A 27,849-nucleotide genomic window follows, 5' to 3' on the forward strand; every position below is an offset into this window, starting at 1 on the left:
TCTGATCATTTATCAGGTTGCTGTTTGTGGGAGCTTGCTGGGCACAAATTGACTGCTGGATTTCCTACATTACAATAATGTTAAGATAAAGTAATTAATTGGCTGTAAAGATTTTGGGACGTCCTAAGGTGGTGAAAGGCACTGTATAAATGAAAGTTCTTTCTCTCTTTCTCACACTCCCTCTCTCCCTCTGTTGCAGCTTCAGCAGCACTGTTGTTCCCTGCACTCTGTCTGATGGCAGTGGGAGGAAGGTGTTTTTTCATGACAAACTTTCAGGTAATGTAGGATTGTGTGTGATAGAGCATGAAGTGTACTGAGAGAGTGCTGCACTGTGAGAGGGATAGTACTGAGGGAGAGCTGCACTGTCAGAGGGGCAGTACTGAGAGAGTGCTGCACTGTCAGAGGGGCAGTACTGAGGGAGTGCTGCACTGTCAGAGGGGCAGTACTGAGAGAGTGCTGCATTGTCAGAGGAGCAGTACCGAGAGAGTGCTGTACTGTCAGAGGGGCAGTACTGAGAGAGTGCTGCACTGTCAGAGGGGCAGTACTGAGGGAGTGCTGCACTGTCAGAGGGGCAGTACTGAGAGAATGCTGCACTGTCACAGGGGCAGTACTGAGGGAGTGCTGCACTGTCAGAGGGGCAGTACTGAGAGAGTGCTGCACTGTCAGAGGAGCAGTACCGAGAGAGTGCTGTACTGTCAGAGGGGCAGTAGTGAGAGAGTGCTGTACTGTCAGAGGGGCAGTACTGAGAGAGTGCTGCACTGTCAGAGGGGCAGTACTGAGAGAGTGCTGCACTGTCAGAGGGGCAGTACTGAGGGAGAGCTGCACTGTCAGAGGGGCAGTACTGAGAGAGTGCTGCACTGTCAGAGGGGCAGTACTGAGGGAGTGCTGCACTGTCAGAGGGGCAGTATTGAGAGAGTGCTGCACTGTCAGAGGGGCAGTACTGAGGGAGTGCTGCACTGTCAGAAGGGCAGTACTGAGGGAGTGCTGCACTGTCAGAGGGGCAGTACTGAGAGAGTGCTGCACTGTCAGAGGAGCAGTACTGAGAGAGTGCTGCACTGTCAGAGGGGCAGTAGTGAGAGAGTGCTGCACTGTCAGAGGGGCAGTAGTGAGAGAGTGCTGCACTGTCAGAGGGGCAGTACTGAGAGAGTGCTGCACTGTCAGAGGGGCAGTACTGAGAGAGTGCTGCACTGTCAGAGGGGCAGTACTGAGAGAGTGCTGCACTGTCAGAGGGGCAGTACTGAGAGAGTGCTGCACTGTCAGAGGAGCAGTACCGAGAGAGTGCTGTACTGTCAGAGGGGCAGTAGTGAGAGAGTGCTGCACTGTCAGAGGGGCAGTACTGAGAGAGTGCTGCACTGTCAGAGGGGCAGTACTGAGAGAGTGCTGCACTGTCAGAGGGGCAGTACTGAGGGAGAGCTGCACTGTCAGAGGGGCAGTTCTGAGAGAGTGCTGCACTGTCAGAGGGGCAGTACCGAGAGAGTGCTGTACTGTCAGAGGGGCAGTAGTGAGAGAGTGCTGCACTGTCAGAGGGGCAGTAGTGAGAGAGTGCTGCACTGTCAGAGGGGCAGTACTGAGAGAGTGCTGCACTGTCAGAGGGGCAGTACTGAGAGAGTGCTGCACTGTCAGAGGGGCAGTACTGAGGGAGTGCTGCACTGTCAGAGGGGCAGTATTGAGAGAGTGCTGCACTGTCAGAGGGGCAGTACTGAGGGAGTGCTGCACTGTCAGAGGGGCAGTACTGAGAGAGTGCTGCACTGTCAGAGGGGCAGTACTGAGGGAGTGCTGCACTGTCAGAGGGGCAGTACTGAGAGAGTGCTGCAATGTCAGAGGAGCAGTACCGAGAGAGTGCTGTACTGTCAGAGGGGCAGTAGTGAGAGAGTGCTGCACTGTCAGAGGGGCAGTACTGAGGGAGTGCTGCACTGTCAGAGGGGCAGTACTGAGAGAGTGCTGCACTGTCAGAGGGGCAGTACTGAGAGAGTGCTGCACTGTCAGAGGGGCAGTACTGAGAGAGTGCTGCATTGTCAGAGGAGCAGTACTGAGAGAGTGCTGCACTGTCAGAGGGGCAGTACTGAGAGAGTGCTGCACTGTCAGAGGGGCAGTACTGAGAGAGTGCTGCACTGTCAGAGGAGCAGTACTGAGAGAGTGCTGCACTGTCAAAGGGGCAGTACTGAGAGAGTGCTACACTGTCAGAGGGGCAGTACTGAGAGAGTGCTGCACTGTCAGAGGAGCAGTACTGATGGAGCGCTGCACTGTCAGAGGAGCAGTACTGATGGAGCGCTGCACTGTCAAAGGGGCAGTACTGAGAGAGTGCTGCACTGTCAAAGGGGCAGTCCTGAGGGAGTGCTGCAGTTGCCTGCAGGGATTGTGGGACCACCTCAAAAAGAGGAGGAGGGAGAAAAGGAGGATGAGGAAGCAGAGGAAGAGGAGCAAAAGGAAGTGGAAGATCAGGAAAACGAGGATGTAGGGAGGAGGCAGTAGCTGGACACTTGGAAAATCATGATTCAATCAAGCAGAGCCAACATGGTTTTATGAAAGTGAAATCACGTTTGTCAAATTTGCTGGAGTTCTTTGAGGATGTAACCAGTAGGGTGGTTAGTGGATGTGATGTGTTTGGATTTCCAGAAAGCATTTGATAAGGTACATAAAAGGTTACTGCACTAGATAAAAGTTCATGGGGTTGGGATTAATATATTAGCGTGGATAGAGGATTGGCTAACTAACAGAAAACAGAGTTGGGATAAATGAATCATTTTCCAGTTGGCAAACAGTAACTAGTTAGGTGCTGCAGGGATCAGTGCTAGGTCCTCAACTATTTACAATCTACATTAATGATTTGGATGAAGGGACCGAGTGTAAGATAGCCAAGTTTGCTGATAGAAAGATGGGTGGGAGAGCACATTGTAAGGAGGACATGAGAAATCTGCAAAGGGATATAGACAGGCTAAGTGAGTGGGAAAAAATTTGGTAGATGGAGTATAATGTGGGAAACTGTGAGGTTATCCACCTTGGCAGAAAAAATAGAAATGCAAATTATAATTTAAATGGAGAAAAATTGCAAAGTGCTGCAGTACAGAGGGACCTGAGGTCCTTGTGCATGAAACACAAAAAGTTAGTATGCAGGTACAGCAAGTGATCAGGAAGGCAAATGAAATGTTGGCCTTTATTTAGAAACATAGATACATAGAAAATAGGTGCAGGAGTAGGCCATTCGGCTCTTCGAGCCTGCACCACCAATCAATATGATCATGGCTGATCATTCACCTCAGTATCCCTTTCCCGCTTTCTCTCCATACCCGTTGATCCTTTTAGCCTTAAGGGCCATATCTAACTCCCTCTTGAATATATCCAATGAACTGGCATCAACGACTCTCTGCGGCAGGGAATTCCACAGGTTAACGACTCTCTGAGTGAAGAAGTTCTTCCTCATCTCAGTCCTAAATGGTCTACCCCTTATCCTAAGACTGTGTCCCCTGGTTCTGGACTTCCTCAACATCGGGAACATTCTTCCCGCATCAAACCTGTCCCATCCCGTCAGAATCTTATACATTTCTATGAGATCCCCTCTCATCCTTCTAAACGCCAGTGTATAAAGGCCCAGTTGATCCAGTCTCTCCGTATTTCAAGGGGGATAGAGTATAAAAGCAGAGAAGTCCTGCAATAACTGTACAGGGTATTGGTGAGGCCACATCTGGAGTGCTGCGAAAGTTTTGGTCTCCGTATTTAAGGATGGATATACTTGCATTGGAGGCTGTTCAGAGAAGGTTCACTAGGTTGATTCTGGAGATGAGGGGGTTGACTTATGAAGATAGGTTGAGTAGGTTGGGCCCATACTCATTGGAGTTCCGACGAATGAGAGGTGATCTTATCGAAGGTAATGAGGGGGCTCGACAAGGTGGATACAGAGAGGATATTTCCATTCATAGTGGAAACTAAAACTAGGGGACATAGTATCAGAATAAGGGATAGCTCATTTAAAACTGAGATGAGGAGGAATTTATTCTCTGAGGGTTGTAAATCTGTGGAATTCTCTGCCCCAGAGAGCTGTGGAGGCTGGTGTTTGAGTATATTTAAGGCGGCGATAGACAGATTTTTGAGCGATAAGGGAATAAAGGATTATGGGGAGCGGGCAGGGAGGCGGAGCTGAGTCCATGATCAGATCAGCCATGATATTAAATGGCGGAGCAGGCTCGAGGGGCCAAATGGCCTACTCCTCATATTTCTTATGTTCTTGTGGGGCAGGCAGCAAATTCCCCTTCCGGACAGGCTGTCCGTGTCGTCTCATCCAAGTCAGATTCCAATGAATGAAGGCCCAGATCCCTGTCACTCACCACATCCCCATCATACCATCCCTCTGTCACAGAACATCGCAGCGTCCTCCTGGGCACAAAGCTGGAATGAGAGCCACCACAAAACAAAAATTCTAAACAAAATTAATGAATTTATAAGTGTTCAATTAACAGTGCAATATCAACCAATCATACTTGTGCAATCCCTTAGTGCCTGCCGTTTGTGTGACCTCTCCTACTCTCGTGCTCCTACGCAGTGCTCCCCCAGTGACTGAAGCATGGCTGGTGGAAGGCTGCTGAGTTTCCAGGGGGGAGACTACAGCTGGCCTTGCAGGACCATCTCAACCAGGTGTGGATCTAGAAGGCCCAGCTGTAGACTGCACCATCTGGGCTGGCTGTCTGACAGGCAGCAGCAAGTACAATGACGGAGTGGCAGTGGTGGGAGTAGGAATGCTGTCATACTGAGAGAGGGTCCTGCACAGACCCATTGCCACTCCCCGGGGATGGCACCTCAGCATTCCTAGCAATCTGTTAGAGGCCAGATTACTGACCTGCAACACCCTGCAAGCTCCATACGATATTCATAAACCCAGCCATGATGGCGGCACTCTCAGCTTCCACTGCAGCTGTGAGACGTTGTGTCACTTCCGCCTGTGCTGCAATGGAAGCTGTGACATCGCCCACCACACACACTATCATGGCTGGGTCCACAAGGTCTCTCCAAGAATCACAGTTTGTTTACAGCACAGAAAGTTCACCAGACTGATTCCCGGGATGGTAGGACTGACATATGAGGAAAGAGTGGATCGACTAGGCTTGTATTCACTGGAATTTAGAAGAATGAGAGGGAATCTCATAGAAACATATGAAATTCTGACAGGATTGGACAAATTAGATGCAGGAAGAATGTTCCCGATATTGGGGAAGTCCAGAACCAGGGGTCACAGTCTAATGATAAGGGGTAAACCATACAGGATCGAGATGAGGAGAAACCTTTTCACCCAGAGAGTGGTGAACCTGTGGAATTCTCTACCACGGAAAGTGGTGGAGTCCTGTCCGTTAGATATATTCAAAAGGGAGTCAGATGTGACCCTTACGGCTAAGGGGATCGGGGGTATGTAGAGAAAGTGGGAGTAGGGTACTGAAGTTGCATGATCAGCAATGATCATATTGAATGGCGGTGCAGGCTCGAAGGGCTGCTACTGCATTTATTTTCTATGTTTCTATGTTTCTATGTATGCCGGTAATGGGCGGGACACCACAGCCAGCTCCGGTATACAGAGTGGATTGCAAGGGGCCTACATTAGTCTTCACTAATCTTTTTCTCCTCACATATCTAGAGAAGCTTTTGCAGTCAGTATTTGTATTCTCTGCAAGCTTACTCTCATACTCTATTTCCCCCTCCTTATTAAACCCTTAGTCCTCCTCTGCTGGATTCTAAATTTCCCCAGTCCTCAGGTTTGCTGTTTTTTCTGGCCAAATTATATGTCTCTTCCTTGGATTTAACACTATCCCTAATTTCCCTTGTTAGCTGCGGTTGAGACACCTTTCCTGTTTTATTTTTATGCCAGACAGGGATGTACAAGAGTTGTAATTCATCCATGTGATCTTTAAATGTCTGCCATTGCCTATCCACCGCCAACCCTTTAAGTATCGTTCGCCAGTCTATCCGAGCCAAATCACATCTCATACCATCGAAGTTTCCTTTCTTTAAGTTCAGGACCGAGTCTCTGAATTAACTGTGTCGTCCCCCATCTCACCCATTCCTCCAGCCAGTGTTGCTACTTCAAGTGCCAGTCCCACTAATTCTACCCTCTACCCACCCATGATTTCCAGAAGCAATCTCGTTAAAACATAAGAACATAAGAACATAAGAATTAGGAACAGGAGTAGGCCATCTAGCCCCTCGAGCCTGCTCTGCCATTTAACAAGATCATGGCTGATCTGGCCGTGGACTCAGCTCCACATACCCGCCCACTCCCCATACCCTTAATTCCCTTATTGGTTAAAAATCTATCTATCTGTGACTTGAATACATTCAATGAGCTAGCCTCAACTGCTTCCTTGGGCAGAGAATTCCACAGATTCACAACCCTCTTGGAGAAGAAATTCCTTCTCAACTCGGTTTTAAATTGGCTCCCCCATATTTTAAGGCTGTGCCCCCTAGTTCTAGTCTCCCCGACCAATGGAAACAACCTCTCTGCCTCTATCTTGTCTATCCCTTTCATGATTTTAAATGTTTCTAAAAGATCACCCCTCATCCTTCTGAACTCCAACGAGTAAAGACCCAGTCTACTCAATCTATCATCATAAGGTAACCCCCTCATCTCCGGAATCAGCCTAGTGAATCGTCTCTGTACACCCTCCAAAGCCAGTATATCCTTCCTTAAGTAAGGTGACCAAAACTGCACGCAGTACTCCAGGTGCGGCCTCACCAATACCCTATACAGTTGCAGCAGGACCTCCCTGCTTTTGTACTCCATCCCTCTCGCAATGAAGGCCAACATTCCATTCGCCTTCCTGATTACCTGCTGCACCTGCAAACTAACTTTTTGGGATTCATGCACAAGGACCCCCAGGTCCCTCTGCACCTCAGCATGTTGTAATTTCTCCCCATTCAAATAATACTCCCTTTTATTGTTTTTTTTTTCCCAAGGTGGATGACCTCACACTTTCCGACATTGTATTCCATCTGCCAAACCTTAGCCCATTCGCTTAACCTATCCAAATCGCTTTACAGCCTCTCTGTGTCCTCTACACAACCCGCTTTCCCACTAATCTCAGTGTCATCTGCAAATTTTGTTACACGACACTCTGTCCCCTCTTCCAGGTCATCTATGTATATTGTAAACAGTTGTGGTCCCAGCACCGATCCCTGTGGCACACCACTAACCATCGATTTCCAACCCGAAAAGGACCCATTTATCCCGATTCTCTGCTTTCTGTTCGCCATCCAATTCTCTATCCATGCTAATACATTTCCTCTGACTCTGCGTACCTCTATCTTCTGCAGTAACCTTTTGTGTGGCACCTTATCGAATGCCTTTTGGAAATCTAAATACACCACATCCATCGGTACACCTCTATCCACCATGCTCGTTATATCCTCAAAGAGTTCCAGTAAATTAGTTAAACATGATTTCCCCTTCATGAATCCATGCTGCGTCTGCTTGATTGCACTATTCCTATCTAGATGTCCCGCTATTTCTTCCTTAATGATAGTTTCAAGCATTTTCCCCACTACAGATGTTGAACTAACCGGCCTATAGTTACCTGCCTTTTGTCTGCCCCCTTTTTTAAACAGAGGCGTTACATTAGCTGTTTTCCAATCCGCTGGTACCTCCCCAGAGTCCAGAGAATTTTGGTAGATTATAACGAATGCATCTGCTATAACTTCCGCCATCTCTTTTAATACCCTGGGATGCATTTCATCAGGACCAGGGGACTTGTCTACCCTGAGTCCCATTAGCCTGTCCAGCACTACCCACCTAGTGATAGTGATTGTCTCAAGGTCCTCCCTTCCCACATTCCTGTGACCAGCAATTTTTGGCATGGTTTTTGTGTCTTCCACTGTGAAGACCGAAGCAAAATAATTGTTTAAGGTCTCAGCCATTTCCACATTTCCCATTATTAAATCCCCCTTCTCATCTTCTAAGGGACCAACATTTACTTTAGTCACTCTTTTCCATTTTATATATCTGTAAAAGCTTTTACTATCTGTTTGTATGTTTTGCGCAAGTTTACCTTCGTAATCTATCTTTCCTTTCTTTGTTGCTTTTTTAGTCATTCTTTGCTGTTGTTTAAAATTTTCACAATCCTCTAGTTTCCCACCAACCTTGGCCACCTTATACGCATTGGTCTTTGATTTGATACTCTCTTTTATTTCCTTGGTTATCCACGGCTGGTTATCCCTTCTCTTACCACCCTTCTTTTTCACTGGAATATATTTTTGTTGTGCACTATGAAAGAGCTCCTTAAAAGTCCTCCACTGTTCCTCAACTGTTAGTCTGTGTTTCCAGTCTACTTTAGCCAACTCTGCCCTCATCCCATTCTAGTCCCCTTTGTTTAAGCAGTGTATACAGTGTCTCAAATGTCCCTACACCTAAACCATGGGGCTTGCTTTATCCACTATACTGTAGGGTCCTATATACAGCAACTCAAACGTCCCTACACCTAAACCATGGGGCTTTCTTTATCCACTATACTGTAGGGTCTTATATACAGTGGCTCAAACGTCCTTACACAGATGTAGTTTTAGACCATCACCTGGTCCCCTACCTTCCACTCGTGCGTTCTGTGGGGTTCGAGCAGCAACTGATTACTCCGGTGTTGCTTCCCCATGTTTCTGGCTGCCTGCCAATGAATCTGCTTCAAACTCTCGTACAGATTCTTGACAAACCTATCCTGGTTTACTTCTCTCACTTGACCTTTGGTGAGATCCCGTGCCAGAACATGGCTGGGCGTGCGCATGACCCTACCAGTCATGAGCTCATGTGGGGAATACCATGTGCTTCTGGAGAGGCTGGCACGGACCCCCATCAAAATTAACGGCAGGACCTCATCCTACATTTTCGGGGATGGCCCCGTTTCCTTCCGCAGACTTTCTTTGATGGTCCGATTAAGTTGCTCCATAACCGCCGATGACTATTGGTTGTGAGACACATGCCATTTCCCTTCTATCCCTAGCACCTTCAAGGTGGCCTGAATCACCTGCCCTGTGAAGTGGCTCCCCTGGTCGGACTCCACGATCTGTGGCAGTCCCAACTGAGAGAACATTTCCCTCACCAAAATCCTTGCCTTTGCCAACGTCATGGCTGATCAGCAAGGGAAGGCTTCCACCCGCTTGGAGAACATGCCTACTAGGACCAAACAGTACTTGTAACCCCGCTTTGTGGTGGGCAATGGCCTGATGTAATTGACCTGTACCGACTTCCATGGTCCCTCTACCCTTCTCATGTGTCCCATGGGAACCTTCCTACATTGCGGATCGGGGTTGTTGTCTGCACACACCAGACAGTTCGCGCAAAAATCGCAGACATCCTCCCTCAGTTGCGGCCACCACCCTGTCTGTTCTACCCTTTGCCAGGTGGTCTCTGGCCCTGGGTGTCCCGCTCCTGGGCCCCAGTGGCCCAACTGGAAGTGCGTCTCGGGAACTATCCACCGATCCCCCTGAAAGAGAATCTCCTCCTTTATAGTGATGCCCGCTACACCGAAAGGACCTTCTACCTTCTTGCCCTTAGCCAGCTGTTCCAGGACGACCTTGAGGATGGGATCCTGTGCCTGCATTTGTCTCAAGTCTGGGGCCAATGCTACCCCTACACTCCCTGGTGTTCCCGCTTTGTCCCAGATTGCTGCTACTGGGTTGGACCCCAAAAAACTCCTTCCCTGGCTCCCTCCTTCACTAACTCGTCTGCCCTTTGGTTACCTTCCCCTCTGGGCTCTGTCTTAGCGTGAGCCTTTACTTTGTGGATGTAATAACTTCCCAGGATCCCCGTGGCCTCTAAAACCTTTCTCAGCAATGGTGCTGTTGCTAAGGGCTTCCCGTTGGCGGATGTGAAACCACGACGAACCCAGATGGCCAAGTATTCGGTGCATGAAATGCACGTAAACATGGAAGCCGATCAAATGGTGTATGGGGCCAGGAACTCGTCGGCGTTGGTAACGACATACAGCACTGCCGACAGTTCAACGTGCTGCGAGCTCAGGGTGCTCGGGAGTTTAATGGCCCTTGCTATCCCAGCCGTAGGATCATAAATCCCACACCCGGTGAAGCGCTCCACGTTCATCACCGAACTAGACCGTCGACATAGATCTCGAGGCGTGTTGGGTGTAACCCGGCCCAAAATCCTACATCCACGTCCCTTACCCCTTCTACCATACACTTGTGGGCCGTCCCTGCGTAGATCATGTTGGCGGCCAATTTGGGCTCACTCAGGCCTTGCACTCTCAGATGCATTTGTGAGAGCAATAAAGTCCAGTGGGCAATGAGAGCACTGCTCACCGTGCTGTCCTTTATCCTCCCATTTAATAACTTCTGAGTGGGGCTATGGTGGGTTAGTAGAACGATCAGGGACGATTCTGTAAAGAGCTGTGAGCGCTTTACGACCCAATGCATGGCTAGGAGATGCATCTTGCAATTGGAATATCCCTGATCTACATCCGTAAGGACTCTTGAGGAGTACACCATGGGCCTCAGTTTGCCGTGCCGCTCCTGGAGCAGCACCGCGCTCAAACACTCCCCGCTGCTGCCACATCGAAAATGAAGTCCTCCCCACCATTAATCGCCCCTAATGCGGGTGCCGTCTGCAGGTCTCCCTTGAGGTGATTAAATGCTGCCGTGCAGTCCTCATCCCATTCCCAGCCGACTCGCTTTTGGAGGAGCCGAAGCAGAGGGGCTGCCGTGGCAGCGTAATCTTCAATAAAATCCCTGCATTACCCAGTGAGCCCCAGGAAGGATCTCACCCCCGGCACTGTCGTGGGGGCTGGTAACTCCTGTACCGCCTTCCATTTGGTCTCATCTATAGCCCTTTCCCCAGCCCTCACGGTGAGCCCAAGGAATTTTACTTCCCTCTGACTGATCTGAGCTTTCTTAGGATTGACCTTGAACCCTGTCTCTCTCAGCAGCTCCAGCAGCTCAGCCAGCAGTGGACCATGCTTCTCCCCCTCATCGGAGAACCTCGTCCACAACTGCACCAACTGCTGGGGTCTGCTGAATCACTTTAAGGCGTCTGCCATGCACTGGTGGAATGTGGAGAGGCTGTTCTGAAATCCCTGGGGAAGGCATGTCCATGTGTACGACTGTCCCTTAAAGGTGAAAGCAAACTTGTACTGGTCATCACATTTCAGGGGAATTGACCAAAACCTGTTTGAAATGTCCAGCACCGTAAATGTGGTTGCGGTTGCTGAAATACTCTCTATCGGATCAGCTATGGCCGCGACTGTGGGTACGCAGGCTGGGATGTTTCTGTTAAGCACCTGATAGTCCACGGTGGCTCTCCACGACTGGTCCGGTTTCCTAACCGGCCAAAGTGGCGAGTTCACGTGTGTGGCTATGGGCCTCAACACATCCTGTGCTTCCAGGGATCCTATCACCATCTCCAAGTTGGCCTCTGCCTCTCTGGGGAAACTGTACTGCTTCTGTGGCCAGGACATAGGGTCCCCCTGTACTCAGACTTCCACCCCCATCACCCTACCACAGCCATGCTTGTGTGTGGTGAACGATGCGAGATTGTCCCGCACGTAAGCCTGGTACTCGGCCGGGGTAGTTTTGAACAATTGCTCTAGGTCGTAACTCCCTTATGGCTTTATGGTACACGTGTTGCCTTTTCCTTCCCTTTCCTTGGGATCACAACAACTTCATCCTCCTTATCAGAACCCACTGTTCCCCAAAGGCAGTGATTCCTCTAGTCCACTATAATTCTGTGGGCTAACATAAAGTTGGCCCCTACTGTTCCCATTTTATTAGGACACATTCCCACCTGGTGTGGAGGGATGCTAAATCTATGGCTAAGGACCTGGACATCGCCCCCATCTGCTCGTTCCTGGTGAACCCCACCAGACTGTGTGGGACCTTGCTGGACAGGGTGAATCGGTCAGATTCCTCACATGGATCACCGTGCTTGAAGCTCCGGTGTCCACCATGTATTTCCCCTCTACCTTCTCCACCCCCATCCTCACGCATGGTCTACTCCACTCATCGTACATGAGTGAACACAGGTACTCAGGCTGGGTGTGTGCTCGTCAGGGTGGTGGGATGACCGGAATGGTCGGGATTTCCCTGTTCATAGCAACGTCTACCCTTCCCTGCTCTGGCACAAAAGCTATCCGAAGGGCGGCCACCAGAACATCAAATTGTCACACGATTGGTCCCTTCGCCTCGACAGGTTTCATCCTAGGCACTGGAGGATCCCCTTTGCTTTACCCCCTCCTCGGGGCTGGGCAGTCTCGCCTCTAGTGTCTCGACTTCCCACACCCGAAACACGTCCTAGCCTTCCCTGCACTAACCCCTTCCTGATGCCATTCCTTTTTACTATGTTGCTCTAAGGGTTATGTCAAGGCAGGAGAGCTCGGACATGTGTCCTCCTGTGCTATGTGGGAACTCAGGGATGCTTCCAGTGTCCCTGACAACTACATGTGTGGGAACTGTATCTTGCTGCAACTCCTGACAGACCGCATTGCGGCACTGAAGCTGCAGGTGGATTCACTCTGGAGCATCCGCGATGCTGAGGATGCCGTGAATAGTGCGTTTAGTGAGTTGGTCATATCGCAGGTAAAGGATACACAGGCAGATAGGGAATGGGTGACAAACATGAAGAGCAGTGGAAGGAAGGTAATGCAGGAGTCCCCTGTGGCCATCCCCCTCCAAAACAGATACACCATTTTGGGGACTGTTGGGGGTGATGACCCATCAGGGGAGGGCAACAGCAGCCAACTTCATGGCACTGTGGGTGGCTCTGCTGCACAGGAGGGCAGGAAAAAGAGTGGAGAGAGCTATAGTGGTAGGGGATTCTATTGTAAGGGGAAGAGATAGGCATTTCGGCAGTCGCAATCGAGACTCCAGGATGGTATGTTGCCACCCTGGTGCAAGGATCAAGGATGTCTCGGAGCGGCTGCAGGACATTTTGGAGGGGAGGGTGAACAGCCAGTTGTCATGGTACATATACGTACCAATGATATGAGTAAAAAACGGGATGAAGTCTTACAAACTGAATTTAGAGAGCTAGGAGTTAAATTAAAAAGTAGGACCTCAAAGGTAATAATCTCAGAATTGCTACCAGTGCCACGTGCTAGTCAGAGTAGGAATGGCAGGACAGCTAAGATGAATACGTGGCTTGAGGAGTGGTGCAGAAGGAAGGGATTCAAATTCCTGGGACATTGGAACCGTTTCTGGGAGAGCTGGGACCAGTACAAACTGTCCGGTCTGCAACTGGGCAGGAGCAGAGCCAATGTCCCAGGGGGAGTGCTGTTGGGGAGGGGTTAAACTAATATGGCAGGTGGATCGCAACCTATGCAGGGAGTCAGAGGGAAGTAGAATGGGGGCAGAAGCAAAGATAGAAAGAAGAAAAGTAAAAGTGTAGCACAGAGAAACCCAAGGCAAAAATCAAAAAGGGCCACATTACAGCAAAATTCTATAGGGACAAAGTGTGTTAAAAAGACAAGCCTGAAGGCTCTGTGCCTCAATGCGATGAGTATTCATAATAAGGTGGATGAATTAACTGCGCAGGCAGCAATTAACAAAAATGATTTAATTGGCATCACGGAGACATGGCTTCAGGGTGAACAAGGCTGGGAACTCAACATCCAGGGGTATTCAACATTCAGGATGGATCGACAGAAAGGAAAAGGAGGTGGAGTAGCGTTGCTGGTTAAGGAGGAAATTAACGAAATAGTAAGGAAGGACATTAGCTTGGATGATGTGGAATCTTTATGGGTGGAGCTGTGGAATACCAAAGGGCAGACAACGCTAGTGGGATTTTTGTACAGAACACCAAACAGTAGTAATGAGGTTGTGGACAGTATCAAACATGAAATTAGGGATGCGTGCAATAAAGGTACAGCAGTTATCATGGTCGACTTTAATCTACATTAGATTGGGCTAACCAAACTGGTAGCAATACGGTGGAGGATGATTTCCTGGAATGTATTAGGGATGGTTTTCTAGACCAATATATCGAGGAACCAACGAGAGGGTTGGCCATCCGAGACTGGATGATGTGTAATGAGAAAGGAATAATTAGCAATCTTGTTGTGCGAGGCCCCTTGTGGAAGAGTGATCATAATATGGTAGAATTCTTTATTACGATGGAGAGCAACACAGTTAATTCAGAGACTAGGGTCCTGAACTTAAGGAAAGGTAACTTCGATGGTATGAGACATGAATTGGCTCGAAGCGACTGGCAAATGATACTTGAAGGGTTGACGGTGGATAGGCAATGGCAAACATTTAAAGATCACATGGATGAACTTCAACAATTGTACATCCCTGTCTGGAGTAAAAATAAAATGGAGAAGGTGGCTCAAGTATGGCTAACAAGGGAAATTAAGGATTGTGTTAAATCCAAGGAAGAGGCATATAAATTGGCAAGAAAAAGCAGCAAATCTGAGGACTGGAAGAAATTTAGAATTCAGCAGAGGAGGACAAAGGGTTTAATTAGCAGAGGGATAATAGAATATGAGAGGAAGCTTGCTGGGAACATAAAAACTGGCTGCAAAAGCTTCTATAGATATGTGAAGAGAAAAAGATTACTGAAGACAAACGTAGATCCTTTGCAGGCAGAATCAGGTGAATTTATAATGGGGAACAAAGAAATGACAGACCAGTTGAACAAATACTTTGGTTCTGTCTTCACGAAGGAAAACACAATTAACCTTCCAGAAACACTAGGGGACCGAGTGTCTAGAGAGAAGCAAGAACTGAAGAAAATCCTTATTAGGCGGGAAATTGTGTTGGGGAAATTGATGGGATTGAAGGATGATAAATCCCCGGCGCCTATAGCCTGCATCCCAGAGTATTTAAGTAAGTGGCCCTAGAAAGAATGGATGCATTGGTGATCATTTTCCAACAGTCTATCAAAATTGGATCAGTTCCTATGGACTGGAAGGGAGCTAATGTAACTCTACTTTTTAAAAAAGGAGAGAGAAAATGGTTAATCATGGACCAGTTAGCCTGACATCAGTAGTTGGGAAAATGTTGGAATCAATTATTAAAGATGAAATAGCAGCGCATTTGGAAAGCAGTGACAGCATTGGTCCAAGTCAGCATGGATTTATGAAAGGGAAATCATGCTTGACAAATCTTCCAGAATTTTTTGAGGATGTAACTAGTAGAGTGGACGAGGGAGAACCAGTGGATATGGTGTATTTAGACTTTCAAAAGGCTTTTGACAAGGTCCCACACAAGAGATTGGTGTGCAAATTTAAAGCACATGGCATTGGGGGTAATGTACTGATGTGGATAAAGAACTGGTTGGCAGACAGAAAGCAGAGAGTCAGGATAAATGGGCCCTTTTCTGGATGGCAGACAGTGACTAGTGTGGTGCTGCAGGGCTCAGTGCTGGGACCCCAGCTAGTTACAATATTCATCGATGATTTAGATGAAGGAATTGAGTGTAATATCTCCAAGTTTGCAGCTGACACTAAGCTGGGTGGCGGTGTGAGCTGCGAGGAGGATGCTAAAAGGCTGCAGGATGATTTGGACAGGTTAGGTGAGTGGCCAAATGCATAGCAGATGCAGCATAATGTGGATAATGTGAGGTTATCCACATTGGTGGCAGAATCACGAAGGCAGAATATTATCTGAATGGAGGAAGATTAGGAAAAGGGGAGGTGCGACGAGACCTGGGTGTCATGGTACATCAGTCATTGAAAGTTGGCATACAGGTACAGTAGGCGGTGAAGAAGGCAAATGGTATGTTAGCCTTCATAGCTAGGGGATTTGAGTATCGGAGCAGGGAGGTCTTATTGCAGCTGTACAGGGTCTTGGTGAGGCCTCACCTGGAATATTGTGTTCAGTTTTGTTCTCCTAATTTGAGGAAGGACGTTCTTGCTATTGAGGGAGTGCAGCGAAGTTTCACCAGATTGGTTCCCAGGATGTCTTAATATCACTCAGAGGACCCTTCAGCCCCTCAACTTTACCCATTAACAGGGCGTTCTCCTCCTGTACAACCTGCTCGTTGAGCATGGCCTTGGTGATCTGGCATTGCAGGTACTCTCTGGTGTTATGGGAGGGTTCCTCCTGAGGGCACATTTCCTCCCTCTCCTCGCACAACTCATCCACTAATCTGGTCCCCACTGTGGCCCTTGCGGCTGACTGCTCCTCTGACTCTTGGAGCTCTGCCTTAAGCTTACCAACCTGCTCCCTAAGCAGCTGGACTTGCTTCTACAAACACAGGAGCAAAATGGCCTTTTTTTCTGCCTTTTTGTGCTCCTTACTCCCCATCCACTCAGCGGCTTTTTCCTCAGGACTCTCAGCCCGCAACAGGTCTAACACCCACTAATGAGTTACATTAACATTTCCGAATAAGCACGAGGAAATCCTATTCACCATTGCCAATCGCTTGACCTTGAGATCCTCCATAACTATCTGTTCAATCAAATGTCTCTTCATGGTCACCAGATTCTGTAAGTGGTTTTGCCCTTGGTGGTTTCGAATCAACCTCCTTACAACAGTTCTAGACCCAGGAATTATAGTGGTGAACAGAATACACAGTTATAGACAAATCTTTCAGTCTCAACCATCACAATGCTTTTATTCAAGTTAAAGCATACACCTGCTTCCAGTGAAATACAGCCTGGTGCTGTAAAACAGACAAACACAGTACAACACATACCACTGGCCGTCTGAACAGGTCCCTATTACGAAGTACCCATGATTAAAACAATCCTGCTTGGCTCAATAGGGCATCACCGAATCTGTCCAATGGATTGTGCTTACGCCTATGATCCGCACAGAAACCTCCCCACAAAACCACTAAGGCTTGGTTGAGACACACGACACCGCTGCACACTATGTGGTGATCTTAAGGATGCGTGGGTTGGGATAATGCTCACCAGTTACCCCTCTGGCTTACTCGCTGCTTCTCCCAATGTGTGAGGCTCTCTTTGCTCATAGATGCTGGTTTAGAAACATAGAAACATAGAAAATAGGTGCAGGAGTAGGCTATTCGGCCCTTCGAGCCTGCACCACCATTCAATAAGATCATGGTTGATCATTCCCTCAGTACCCCTTTCCTGCTTTCTCTCCATACCCCTTGATCCCCTTAGCTGTAAGGGCCATATCTAACTCGTCCTGAATATATCCAATGAACTGGCATCAACAACTCCCTGCGGCATGGAATTCCATCGGTTAACAACTCTCTGAGTGAAGAAGTTTCTCCTCATCTCAGTCCTAAATTACATACCCCTTATCCTAAGACTATGTCCCCTGGTTCTGGACTTCCCCAACATCGGGAACAATCTTTCCACATCTAACATGTCCAGTCCTGGCAGAATCTTATACGTTTCTACGAAATGCCCTCTCATCCTTCTAAACTCTAGTGAATAAAGGCCCAGTTGATCCAGTCTCTCCTCATATGACAGTCTAGCCATCCCGGGAATCAGTCTGGTGAACCTTTGCTGCAATTTCTCAATAGCAAGAACATTCTTCCACAGATTAGGAGACCAAAAATGAACACAATATTCCAGGTGAGGCCTCAGTAAGGCCCTGTACAACTCCAGTAAAACCTCCCTGCTCCTATACTCATATCCCCTAGCTATGAAGGCCAACATACCATTTACCTTCTTCACCACCTGCTATACCTGCATGACCACTTTCAGTGACTGATGTACCATGTCACCCAGGTCTCGTTGCAGCTCCCCTTTTCCTAATCTGCCACCATTCAGATAATATTCTGCTTTTGTGTTTTTGCCCCCAAAATGGATAACTTCACATTTATCCACATTATACTGCATCTGCCATGCATTTTCCCAGTCACCTCACCTGTCCAAATCACCCTGCAGCCTCTTAGTGTCCTCCTCACAGCTCACACTGCCACCCAGTTTAGTGTCATCCACAATCTTGGAGATATTACACTCAATTCCTTCATCTAAATCGTTAATGTATATTGTAAAGAACTGGGGTCCCAGCACTGAGCTCTGCGGCACCCCCACTAGTCACTGCCTGCCATTCTGAAAAGGACCCATTTATCCCGACTTTCAGCTTCCTATCTGCCAACCAGTTCTCTATCCATGTCAGTACATTACCCCAATACCATGTGCTTTGATTTTGCATACCAATCTCTTATACGGGACCTTGTCAAAAGCCTTTTGAAAGTCCAAATACATCACATCCACTGGTTCTCCCTTGTCCACTCTACAAGTTACATCCTCACAAAATTCCAGAAAGTTCATCAAACATGATTTCCCTTTCGTAAATCCATGCTGACTTGGTCCGATCCTGTCACTGCTTTCCAAATACGCTGCTATTTCATCCTTAATGATTCCAACATTTTGCCCACTACTGATGTCAGGCTAACCGGTCTATAATTAACTGTTTTCTGTCTCCCTACTTATTTAAAAAGTGGTGTTACATTAGCTATCCTCCAGTCCATAGGAACTGATCCAGAATCGATAGACTGTTGGAAAATGATCACCAATGCATCCACTATTTCTAGGGCCACTTCCTTAAGTACTGTGGGATGTAGACTATCAGGCCCCGGGGATTTATCGGTCTTCAATCCCATCAATTTCCCTAACACAATTTCCCATCTAATAAGGTTAGCCTTCAGTTCCTCCTTCTCACTAGACCCACTGTACCTAGTACATTCGGAAGGTTATTTGTGTCTTCCTTCGTGAAGACAAAACCAAAGTATTTGTTCAATTGGTCTGCCATTTCTTTGTTCCCCATTATAAATTCACCTGAATCCGACTGCAAGGGACCTACGTTTGTCTTCACTAATCTTTTTCTCTTCACATATTTATAGAAGCTTTTGCAGTCAGTTTTTATGTTCCATGCTAGCTTCCTCTCGTACTCTATTATCCCCCTCTTAATTAAACCCTTAGTCTTCCTCTGTTGAATTCTAAATTTCTCCCAGTCCTCAGATTTGTTGCTTTTTCTCGCCAAATTATATGCCTCTTCCTTGGCTTTGACACGATCTTTAATTTCCCTTGTTAGCCATGGTTGAGCCACCTTCCCCATTTTATTTTTACTCCAGACAGGGATGTACAATTGCTGAAGTTCATCCATGTGATCTTTAAATGTTTGCCGTTGCCTATCCACCATCAACCCTTTAAGTATCCTTTGCCAGTCTATTCTAGCCAATTCACGCCTCATACCGTCAATGTTACCTTTCCTAAGTTCAGGACCCTAGTTTTCGAATTAACTGTGTCACTCTCCATCTTAATAAAGAATTCTACCATATTATGGTCACTCTTCCCCAAAGGGCCTCGCACAATAAGATTGCTAATTAGTCCCTTCTCATAACACATCACCCAGTCTAGGATGGCCAGCTCTCTAGTTGGTTCCCCAACATATTGGTCAAGAAAACCATCCCTAATACACTCCAGGAAATCCTCCTCCACCGCATTGCTACCAGTTAGGTTAGCCGAATCAATATGTAGATTAAAGTCGCCCATGATAAATGCTGTATCTTTATTGCACACATCCCTTATTTCTTGTTTGATGCTGTCCCCAACCTCAGTACAACTGTTTGGTGGTCTGTACACAACTCCCACTAGCGTTTTCTGCCCTTCGGAATTCCACAGCTCCACCCATACTGATTCCACATCATCCAGGCTAATGTCCCTCCTTACTATTGCATTAATTTCCTCTTTAACCAGCAACGCCACCCCACCTCCTTTTCCTCTCTGCCTATCCTTCCTAAATGTTGAATTCCCCTGGATGTTGAGTTCCCAGCCTTGGTCACCCTGGAGCCATGTCTCCGTGATGTCAATTTCATCATATCCGTTAAATGCTAACTGCGCAGTTAATTTGTCCACCTTATTCCGAATACTCCTCACATTGAGGCACAGAGCCTTCAGGCTTGTATTTCTAACACACTTTGCCCCTTTAGAATGTTTCTGTAATGTGGCCCTTTTTGTTTTTTGACTTGGGTTTCTCTGCCCTCCACTTTTACTTCTCTCCATCCCAGATGGTGTGCTCTGTCCTTGAGTGCCTTGAATGAAGCAAGTAAGTGTAGAAGAGGAGAGAGAGGGAGAGATGGCTACAAACTGCTGTCTCTTATACCCAAAAAATACTTCTGAATTCTCGCACCAAAAACCAGTCCTTTGCCTGAGGCAGTCCAACTAACAGCAATGAATCACCTCTTCGGCCTGTGCCTTTGTTACTGGGCTGTTCCTGGGGCTAAAGGCTCCATCGTCTGGGCGGCCAAGTGGCTTCCTTTGACCTAAGGTTCCCGCGCTCCGGGGCTCTCAGTCATTTCGATGGCTTGAGCACTGACCAGTTTACCTGATCTCTCACTGATGGGTTCCCATTACATGAAAAAAGGGTCCTGCATCAGTCACCTTCCTGCGATTCACCCGATGTGTATTCCTGTGGAACATGTCTGGACTTATCCCAGTCCTCTATCTGCTCTTCTGCAATAACAGAAAATATGGAAAAGCAATGTCCAAAACTTAAAGTCCAAAATGTTTACGCTGATGCTGTCGATGTTTCCTCCGATTCTTACCTGTGGTGCAGTGTGTTTGGATGGAGTGTGTGAGTGAGTGAGTGTGGTGCAATGTATTTAGGTGGAGTGTGTGAGTGAGTGAGTGTGGTGCAGTGTGTTTGGGTGGAGTATGTGAGTGAGTGAGTGTGGTGCAGTGTGTTTGGGTGGAGTGTGTGAGTGAGTGAGTGTGGTGCAGTATGTTTGGATGGAGTGTGTGAGTGAGTGAGTGTGGTGCAATGTATTTAGGTGGAGTGTGTGAGTGAGTGAGTGTGGTGCAGTGTGTTTGGGTGGAGTGTGTGAGTGAGTGAGTGTGGTGCAGTGTGTTTGGGTGGAGTGTGTGAGTGAGTCAGTGTGGTGCAGTGTGTTTGGATGGAGTGTGTGAGTGAGTGAGTGTGGTGCAGTGTGTTTGGGTGGAGTGTGTGAGTGAGTGAGTGTGGTGCAGTGTGTTTGGGTGGAGTGTGTGAGTGAGTGAGTGTGGTGCAATGTATTTAGGTGGAGTGTGTGAGTGAGTGAGTGTGGTGCAGTGTGTTTGGATGGAGTGTGTGAGTGAGTGAGTGTGGTGCAATGTGTTTAGGTGGAGTGTGTGAGTGAGTGAGTGAGGTGCAGTGTGTTTGGGTGGAGTGTGTGAGTGAGTGAGTGTGGTGCAGTGTGTCTGGGTGGAGTGTGTGAGTGAGTCAGTGTTGTGCAGTGTCTTTCAGTGGAGAGTGTGAGTGAGTGAGTGTGGTGCAGTGTGTTTGGGTGGAGTGTGTGAGTGAGTGAGTGTGGTGCAGTGTGTTTGGGTGGAGTGTGTGAGTGAGTGAGTGTGGTGCAGTGTGTTTGGGTGGAGTGTGTGAGTGAGTCAGTGTGGTGCAGTGTGTTTGGATGGAGTGTGTGAGTGAGTGAGTGTGGTGCAGTGTGTTTGGGTGGAGTGTGTGAGTGAGTGAGTGTGGTGCAGTGTGTTTGGGTGGAGTGTGTGAGTGAGTGAGTGTGGTGCAATGTATTTAGGTGGAGTGTGTGAGTGAGTGAGTGTGGTGCAGTGTGTTTGGATGGAGTGTGTGAGTGAGTGAGTGTGGTGCAATGTGTTTAGGTGGAGTGTGTGAGTGAGTGAGTGAGGTGCAGTGTGTTTGGGTGGAGTGTGTGAGTGAGTGAGTGTGGTGCAGTGTGTCTGGGTGGAGTGTGTGAGTGAGTCAGTGTTGTGCAGTGTCTTTCAGTGGAGAGTGTGAGTGAGTGAGTGTGGTGCAGTGTCTTTGGGTGGAATGTGTGAGTGATTGAGTGTGGTGCAATGTGTTTGGATGATGTGCCTGCCATAGTTGAATAGCTGTCAGTGTGTGCAAGGTGTGATATATGGATGTGAGTTTTGCAGCCATGGTACGGTTGTGAGTGTGAAGTGAAGCTCTGAATGTGAGGTATGAGTGGTGAACGGTAGAGATTGTAGGTAGGTGAGTGATGGGGTGTGGTGTATTGAGCACTGTGAGGCTTGTGGTGCAGATGGTGGGATATGACATTTGCTGAAGCCTTCACTCCCCTTGACCTTCCGTGTGAGGTCATTAAACTTTTATCGGCACTGGATCCAGTTCCGTGGCATGGCACTGTTGGCCGTGACGTACGCAGCTACCTCTTGCCAGTGGGTTTTAATGGCTTCCTGCCACCCTGCGGGAACAGGAACCCACCTTCTCTCCTGTGCCAATACCAATGCCGCGAGACCCTCGGGCTCATTCTCCGTGTTGTTGCTGAGCCATGTCTCCAACTTCACTTACAATGAGGTGCTGCTGCATCATCGCACCTCCCCTTTAAGTAATGGAGAGAGACCAGGCCAAACATTACTGGCCATGAGACTGCGCCCGATATTGACCCACTTGTTGAGCACTAAGCCAACCAGCAGTGCGTTTACTGCTGAGATCAGCTCTCCAATCATGTAAATGAGCAGGCAGCACAAATTTTGCCTGCTGCCTGCACCACTTTGAATTGCTGCAGCCAAATTGCACTGGCCCATGACACCGCCCGTTTTCAGGCCATATCCAATTTCTAGACCTCGGCATCTTTTGTATAAATAAAACTCACATTCCAATCTGAATGGAGGCTGTGTGGTGCCATCTGCTGGCATAATAGGGTATGACACATAAAGATCACAGGATGCAGCCTGGGCCTTTTCCTGCTGTGTGTGTGTGTGTGTGGGGCTCTGTACCACACCGACTGTGATCAGCTGACTCAGCACAGGCCGGGCATGGAGCCTGGGCCCTTGCTGCTGTGTGTGGCCAAACTAACGATGGATCTGTTTGGGAGCGGCTTCAAGGGCACATAGAGCTCCATTGACTGTTTTTGTTGTGTCTGATCCCCAGGTTGGAAACTTATTTGGGAACAAACGATCCACAGTTATCACACTGTACAACGGAGCCTTCAGTACCTCATCTGGCGTGTTTCTGCTGGTCAAGGTGAGAGGTGCAGGCAGCAAACTAGCTTATAAAAACAGATGGATTCAAACTGTACTCACTGCCTGGCTTAACATCCAGCTCAGAGGACCAGAGGGTGAAAGGTCAGGGCCTGACCTACTGACCCCACCCAGTGTTATCCATCAGAGAGAGGAGCCCTTCACTCCCTCTGTCTGGGGGAGAGGGGAGAGGGAGAGGAGAGAGTTCTGGCTGTAGAGAGAGAGAGAAGAGAAAGAGAGGGGGCGAAGAGGGAGAGAGAGGTGGAGAGAGAGAGAGAGAGAGAGAGAGGGGGCACACGGAGAAAGAGAGGGAAGGGTTCAGTGTGAGATCAGGGAGGGTGCGGGGTGAGGGGTATGGGAGAGAGAGAGGGGAGGGTACGGAGTGAGGGGTGTGGGAGAGAGGGGAGGGGTCAGTGTGAGATCAGGGAGGGTGCGGGGTTAGTGGTGTGGGAGAGAGAGAGGGGAGGGTGCGGAGTGAGGGGTGTGGGAGAGAGAGAGGGGAGGTGCGGAGTGAGATCAGGGAGGGTGTGGGGTGGGATAGGGGAGAGATAAAGGGGGAATGAGGGGCGAGAGATAATGGGGGTGTGGGGGGAGAGATAAAGTGGGAGTGGGTGGAGAGATAAAGGGGAGAGTGCGGAGTGGTGTCAGGCGAGATCTGCTGTTAATGGTCACCTCTTGTTTTATTGCGTCCCACCCTTTCTCCCTGTAGGTGTTGTACGAGGCTGGCTTCTCCCTGAGGCCCATGTTCCTGTTCATCAGCTGCCTGAGCTGCTTGCACATCCTGCGTACCTGCCTCCTGCTCCCCCGCACACACATTCCCTATCCCCTGCCTGAGGAGTACAGCTACGGGTAAGGAGGGCAGGCAGAGTGAGTTACAGCATGGAATCTAATCCAGGGGTTTGGGGGATTATATAGAATAACAAATACCTGGGAGTGAGTTATAGGCTGGGATCTAATCAAGGTGCTCGGTGTGGTTTATATATAGAATACAGGTACAACGTCCCGAATCCGGAAACCTCGTCACCGAGGCCATTCCGGTTTTCGGGTTTTTCCGGATTTCGGAGAAGAAAATCCGACGTTCCAAATCCAGACACCCCTGGGCCGAGTTTCGGGTATTTCTGGATTTTGGAGACAATCCGACGTCCCAAATCCAGAAATATAATACAGAAAATTGCTGTAACTATATTACAGTTGTAAGGTGACCAGGACTGGGAACTGAATATTCAGGGATATTTGACAATTCGGAAGGACAGACAGAAAGGAAAAGGAGGTGGGGTAGCACTGTTAATAAAAGATGAGAACAGTGTGTTAGTGAGAAACGATATTGGTTCAGATGATCAAGATGCTAAATCAGTTTGGGCGGAGATAAAGAATAATAAGGGGAAAAAGTCGCAGGTGGGTGTAGTCGATAAGCTCCCTAACAGTAGCTACACTGTTGGATGGAGTATAAATCAAGAAATAATGGAGGCTTGTAATAAAGGAACGGCAATAATCATGGACGATTTTAACGTTCATATTGATTGGACAAGGCAAATTGTCTAGGGTAGCCTTGAGGAAGAGTTCATAGAGTGTATCCAGGATAGTTTCCCTCAACAGTACATTGCAGAACCAACCAAGGAGCAGGCTATCTTCGATCTGGTACTGTGTAACAAGACAGGATTAATAAATGATCCTTTAGGAATGAGTGACCATAACATGGTTGAATTTCAAATTCAGTTGGAGGGTGAGAAAGTTAGTTCTCAAACTAGGGTTTTGATCTTAAATCAAGGAGACTACAAAGGTATGAGGGCAGAGTTGGCTCAAGTGGACTGGGAACATAGATTAAAGTGTAGGACGGTTGATGAGCAGTGGCATCAAATTGAAAACAAGGGCATACAATGTGGCCAAGACTAGTGGGAGGCCAGAGGATTGGAAACATAGAAACATAGAAACATAGAAAATAGGTGCAGGAATTGGCCATTCGGCCCTTCGAGCCTGCAGTGCCATTCAATAAGATCATGTCTGATCATGCCACTTCAGTACCCCTTTCCTGCTTTCTCTCCATACCCCTTGATCTCTTTAGCCGCATCAACAACTCTCTGCGGCAGGAAATTCCACAGGTTAACAACTCACTGAGTGAAGAAGTTCCTCCTCATCTCAGTCCTAAATGGCTTACCCCTTATCCTAAGACTATGTCCCCTTGTTCTGGATTTCGCCAAAACCGGGAACATTCTTCCCGCATCTAACCTGTCCAGTCCTGTCAGAATCTTATACATTTCTATAAGATCCCCTCTCATCTTTCTGAACTCCAGTGAATAAAGGCCCAGTTGATCCAGTCTCTCCTCATATGTCAGTGCACTTTTAAAAGCCAGCAAAGAACGACTAAAACATTGATAAAGCGAGGGATGATAGATTTTGAAAATTAACTAGCACAATATATAAAAACAGATAGTAAGAGTTTCTACAGGTACATAAAAAGGAAGAGTGGCTAAAGTAAATGTTGGTCCCCTAGAGGTGAGACTGGGGAATTAATAATGGAGAACAGGAAAATGCCAGAGACATTGAACAAATATTTTGCATCAGTCTTCATGGTAGAAGACATTAAAAACATCCCAATCGTGGATAATTAAGGGGTTATAGGGATGGAGGAACTTAATACAATCACAATCACTAATGAAGTAGTACTCGGTAAAATAATGGGACTAAAGGCTGACAAGTCCCCTGGACCTGATGGCTTACATCCTAGGGTATTAAAAGAAGTGGCTGCAGAGATAGTGGATGCATTTGTTGTAATCTACCAAAATTCCCTGCCTTCTGGGGCGGTCCCAGCGGATTGTAAAAATGCGAATGTAACGCCCCTATTTAAAAAAGGAGGCAGACAAAAAGCAGGAAACTATCGAAGAGTTAGACTAACATCTGTCATTGGGAAAATGCTAGAATCCATTATTAAGGAAGCAGTAGCAGGACATTTGGAGAAGCATGATTCAATCAAGCAGAGTCAGCATGGTTTTATTAAAGATAAATCATGCTGGAATTCTTTGAGGATGTAACGAGCAGGGTGCATAAGGAGGAACCACTGGATGTGATGCATTTGGATTTCCAGAAGGCATTCGATAAGGTGCCACATAAAAGGTTACTGCACAAGACAAAAGTTCACGGGGATGGGGGTAATATATTAGCATGGATGGAGGATTGGCCAACTAACAGAAAGCAGAGAGTCAGGATAAATGGGTAATTTTCTGGTTGGTAAACAGTGACTAATGGGGTGCTGCACGGATCAGTGCTGGGTCCTCAACTATTTACAATCTATATTAATGACTTGGATGAATGGACCAAATGTAATGTAGCCAATTTGTTGATTATACAAAGATGGGTGGGAAAGCAAATGGTGAGGAGTACACAAAAAATCTGCAAAGGGATACAGACAGGTTAAGTGAGTGGGCAAAAATTTGGCAGATGTAATATAACGTGGGAAAATGTGAGGTTATCCATTTTGGCAGAAAAAATAGAAAAGCAAATTATAATTTAAATGGAGAAAAATTATAAAGTGCTGCAGTTCAGATGGACCTGGGGTCCTTGTGCATGAAACACAAAAAGTTAGTATGCAGGTACATCAAGTCATCATCATCATAGGCAGTCCCTCGAATGAGAATGACTTGCTTCCATGAGTCCACAGGTGTTTCGATGAAGGACCCAATGTTCCAGTCCTGAACTCCAATTGAGGGGGTGGAAGATGCCTGTGCGTGAATTTTTTTAATATGTGGTGACCGTTGCACACCAGCCACCACACGGGTTTGACAGAGTTAGATCTTGGTCCAGTTGCAAGGAGTAACCAAGACGACTGGAGACCTGCTCTGCTGCACGGACCGAGCGCACGCATATCGCCTCGGCTCTTCTGGGCTCCGTACCCTCATCTGTTGCACCTCCGCCATAATCTCTCACTGCTCCTCCGCCATAAACATTCACCGCATCTCGCCACAAACACTCGCCGCTCATCCGCCCCGACCTTCCCACTCCTCTGTACCTGGGCTCTGCCGATGTTCCTGCCAATGCTCCAAAACGGCAACCAGGGTTTGATGACGTCACCTAGGTGTCCATCTCAAAATCCTTGGAGCAGCTCGCACTGGTAATCAGGAAGGCATATGGAATGTTGGCCTTTATTGCAAGGGGGATGAAGTATAAAAGCAGAGAAGTCCTGCTATAACTGTACAGGATATTGGTGAGGTCACACCTGAAGTATTGCGTACAGTTTTGGTCTCCTTATTTAAGGAAGGATATACTTGCATTGGAGGCTGTTCAGAGAAGGTTCACTAACATGAGTCCGGAAATGAGGGGGTTGACTTATTAAGATAGGGGTTGGGCCTATACATGTTGGAGTTCAGAAGAATAAGAGGTGATCTTATCGAAACATATAAGATAATGAGGGGACTCGACAAGGTGGATGCAGAGAGGATATTTCCACTCATAGGAGAAACTAAAACTAGGGGACATAGTCTCAGAATAAGGGGCCGCCCATTTAAAACTGAGATGTGGAGGCATTTCTACTCTCAGAGGATTGCAAATCTATGGAATTCTCTGCCCCAGAGAGCTGTGGAGGCTGGGTCATTGAATTTATTTCAGGCGGAGATAGACAGATTTTTGAGTAATAAGGGAGTAAACGGTTATGTGGAGCGGGCAGCGAAGTGGAGCTGAGCCCATGATCAGATCAGCCATGAACTTATTGAAATTAGGGCAGGCAACAAGGTAGGTTTTAAGGAGAAACTTGAAGGAGTAAAGAGAGGTAGAGAAGTGGAGAGGTTTAGGCAGGGAGTTCCAGAGCTTAGGATCTAGACAACAGAAGGCATGGCCACCAATGGCTGAGCGATTATAATCAGGGATGCTCAAAGAGAACAGAATTAGTGGAGCGCAGATATCTCGGGGGGTTGTGGGGCTGAAGGAGATTAAAGAGATAGGGAGGGGCGAGTGCCATGGAAGGATTTGAAAACGATGAGAATTTTAAAATCAAGGCATTGCTTAATGGGGAGCCAATGTTGGTCAGCGA

General features: G+C 47.7%; 1 protein-coding gene across 1 annotated transcript in view; it reads left to right on the forward strand.

Moving 5' to 3' along the window:
• Positions 1-27,849, forward strand: part of LOC139266679 (equilibrative nucleobase transporter 1-like) — an 84,205-nt gene that overhangs the window by 20,631 nt on the left and 35,725 nt on the right. Inside the window, exons 4-7 of the mRNA XM_070884269.1 lie at positions 200-276; positions 22,741-22,833; positions 23,539-23,678; positions 23,815-23,941. Coding sequence (XP_070740370.1) covers positions 200-276; positions 22,741-22,833; positions 23,539-23,678; positions 23,815-23,941 — 437 coding nt within the window. The remainder of the gene's footprint in view (positions 1-199; positions 277-22,740; positions 22,834-23,538; positions 23,679-23,814; positions 23,942-27,849) is intronic.

Source organism: Pristiophorus japonicus, chromosome 7 (genome assembly GCF_044704955.1).
Source record: "Pristiophorus japonicus isolate sPriJap1 chromosome 7, sPriJap1.hap1, whole genome shotgun sequence".
Lineage (NCBI taxonomy): Eukaryota > Metazoa > Chordata > Chondrichthyes > Pristiophoridae > Pristiophorus > Pristiophorus japonicus.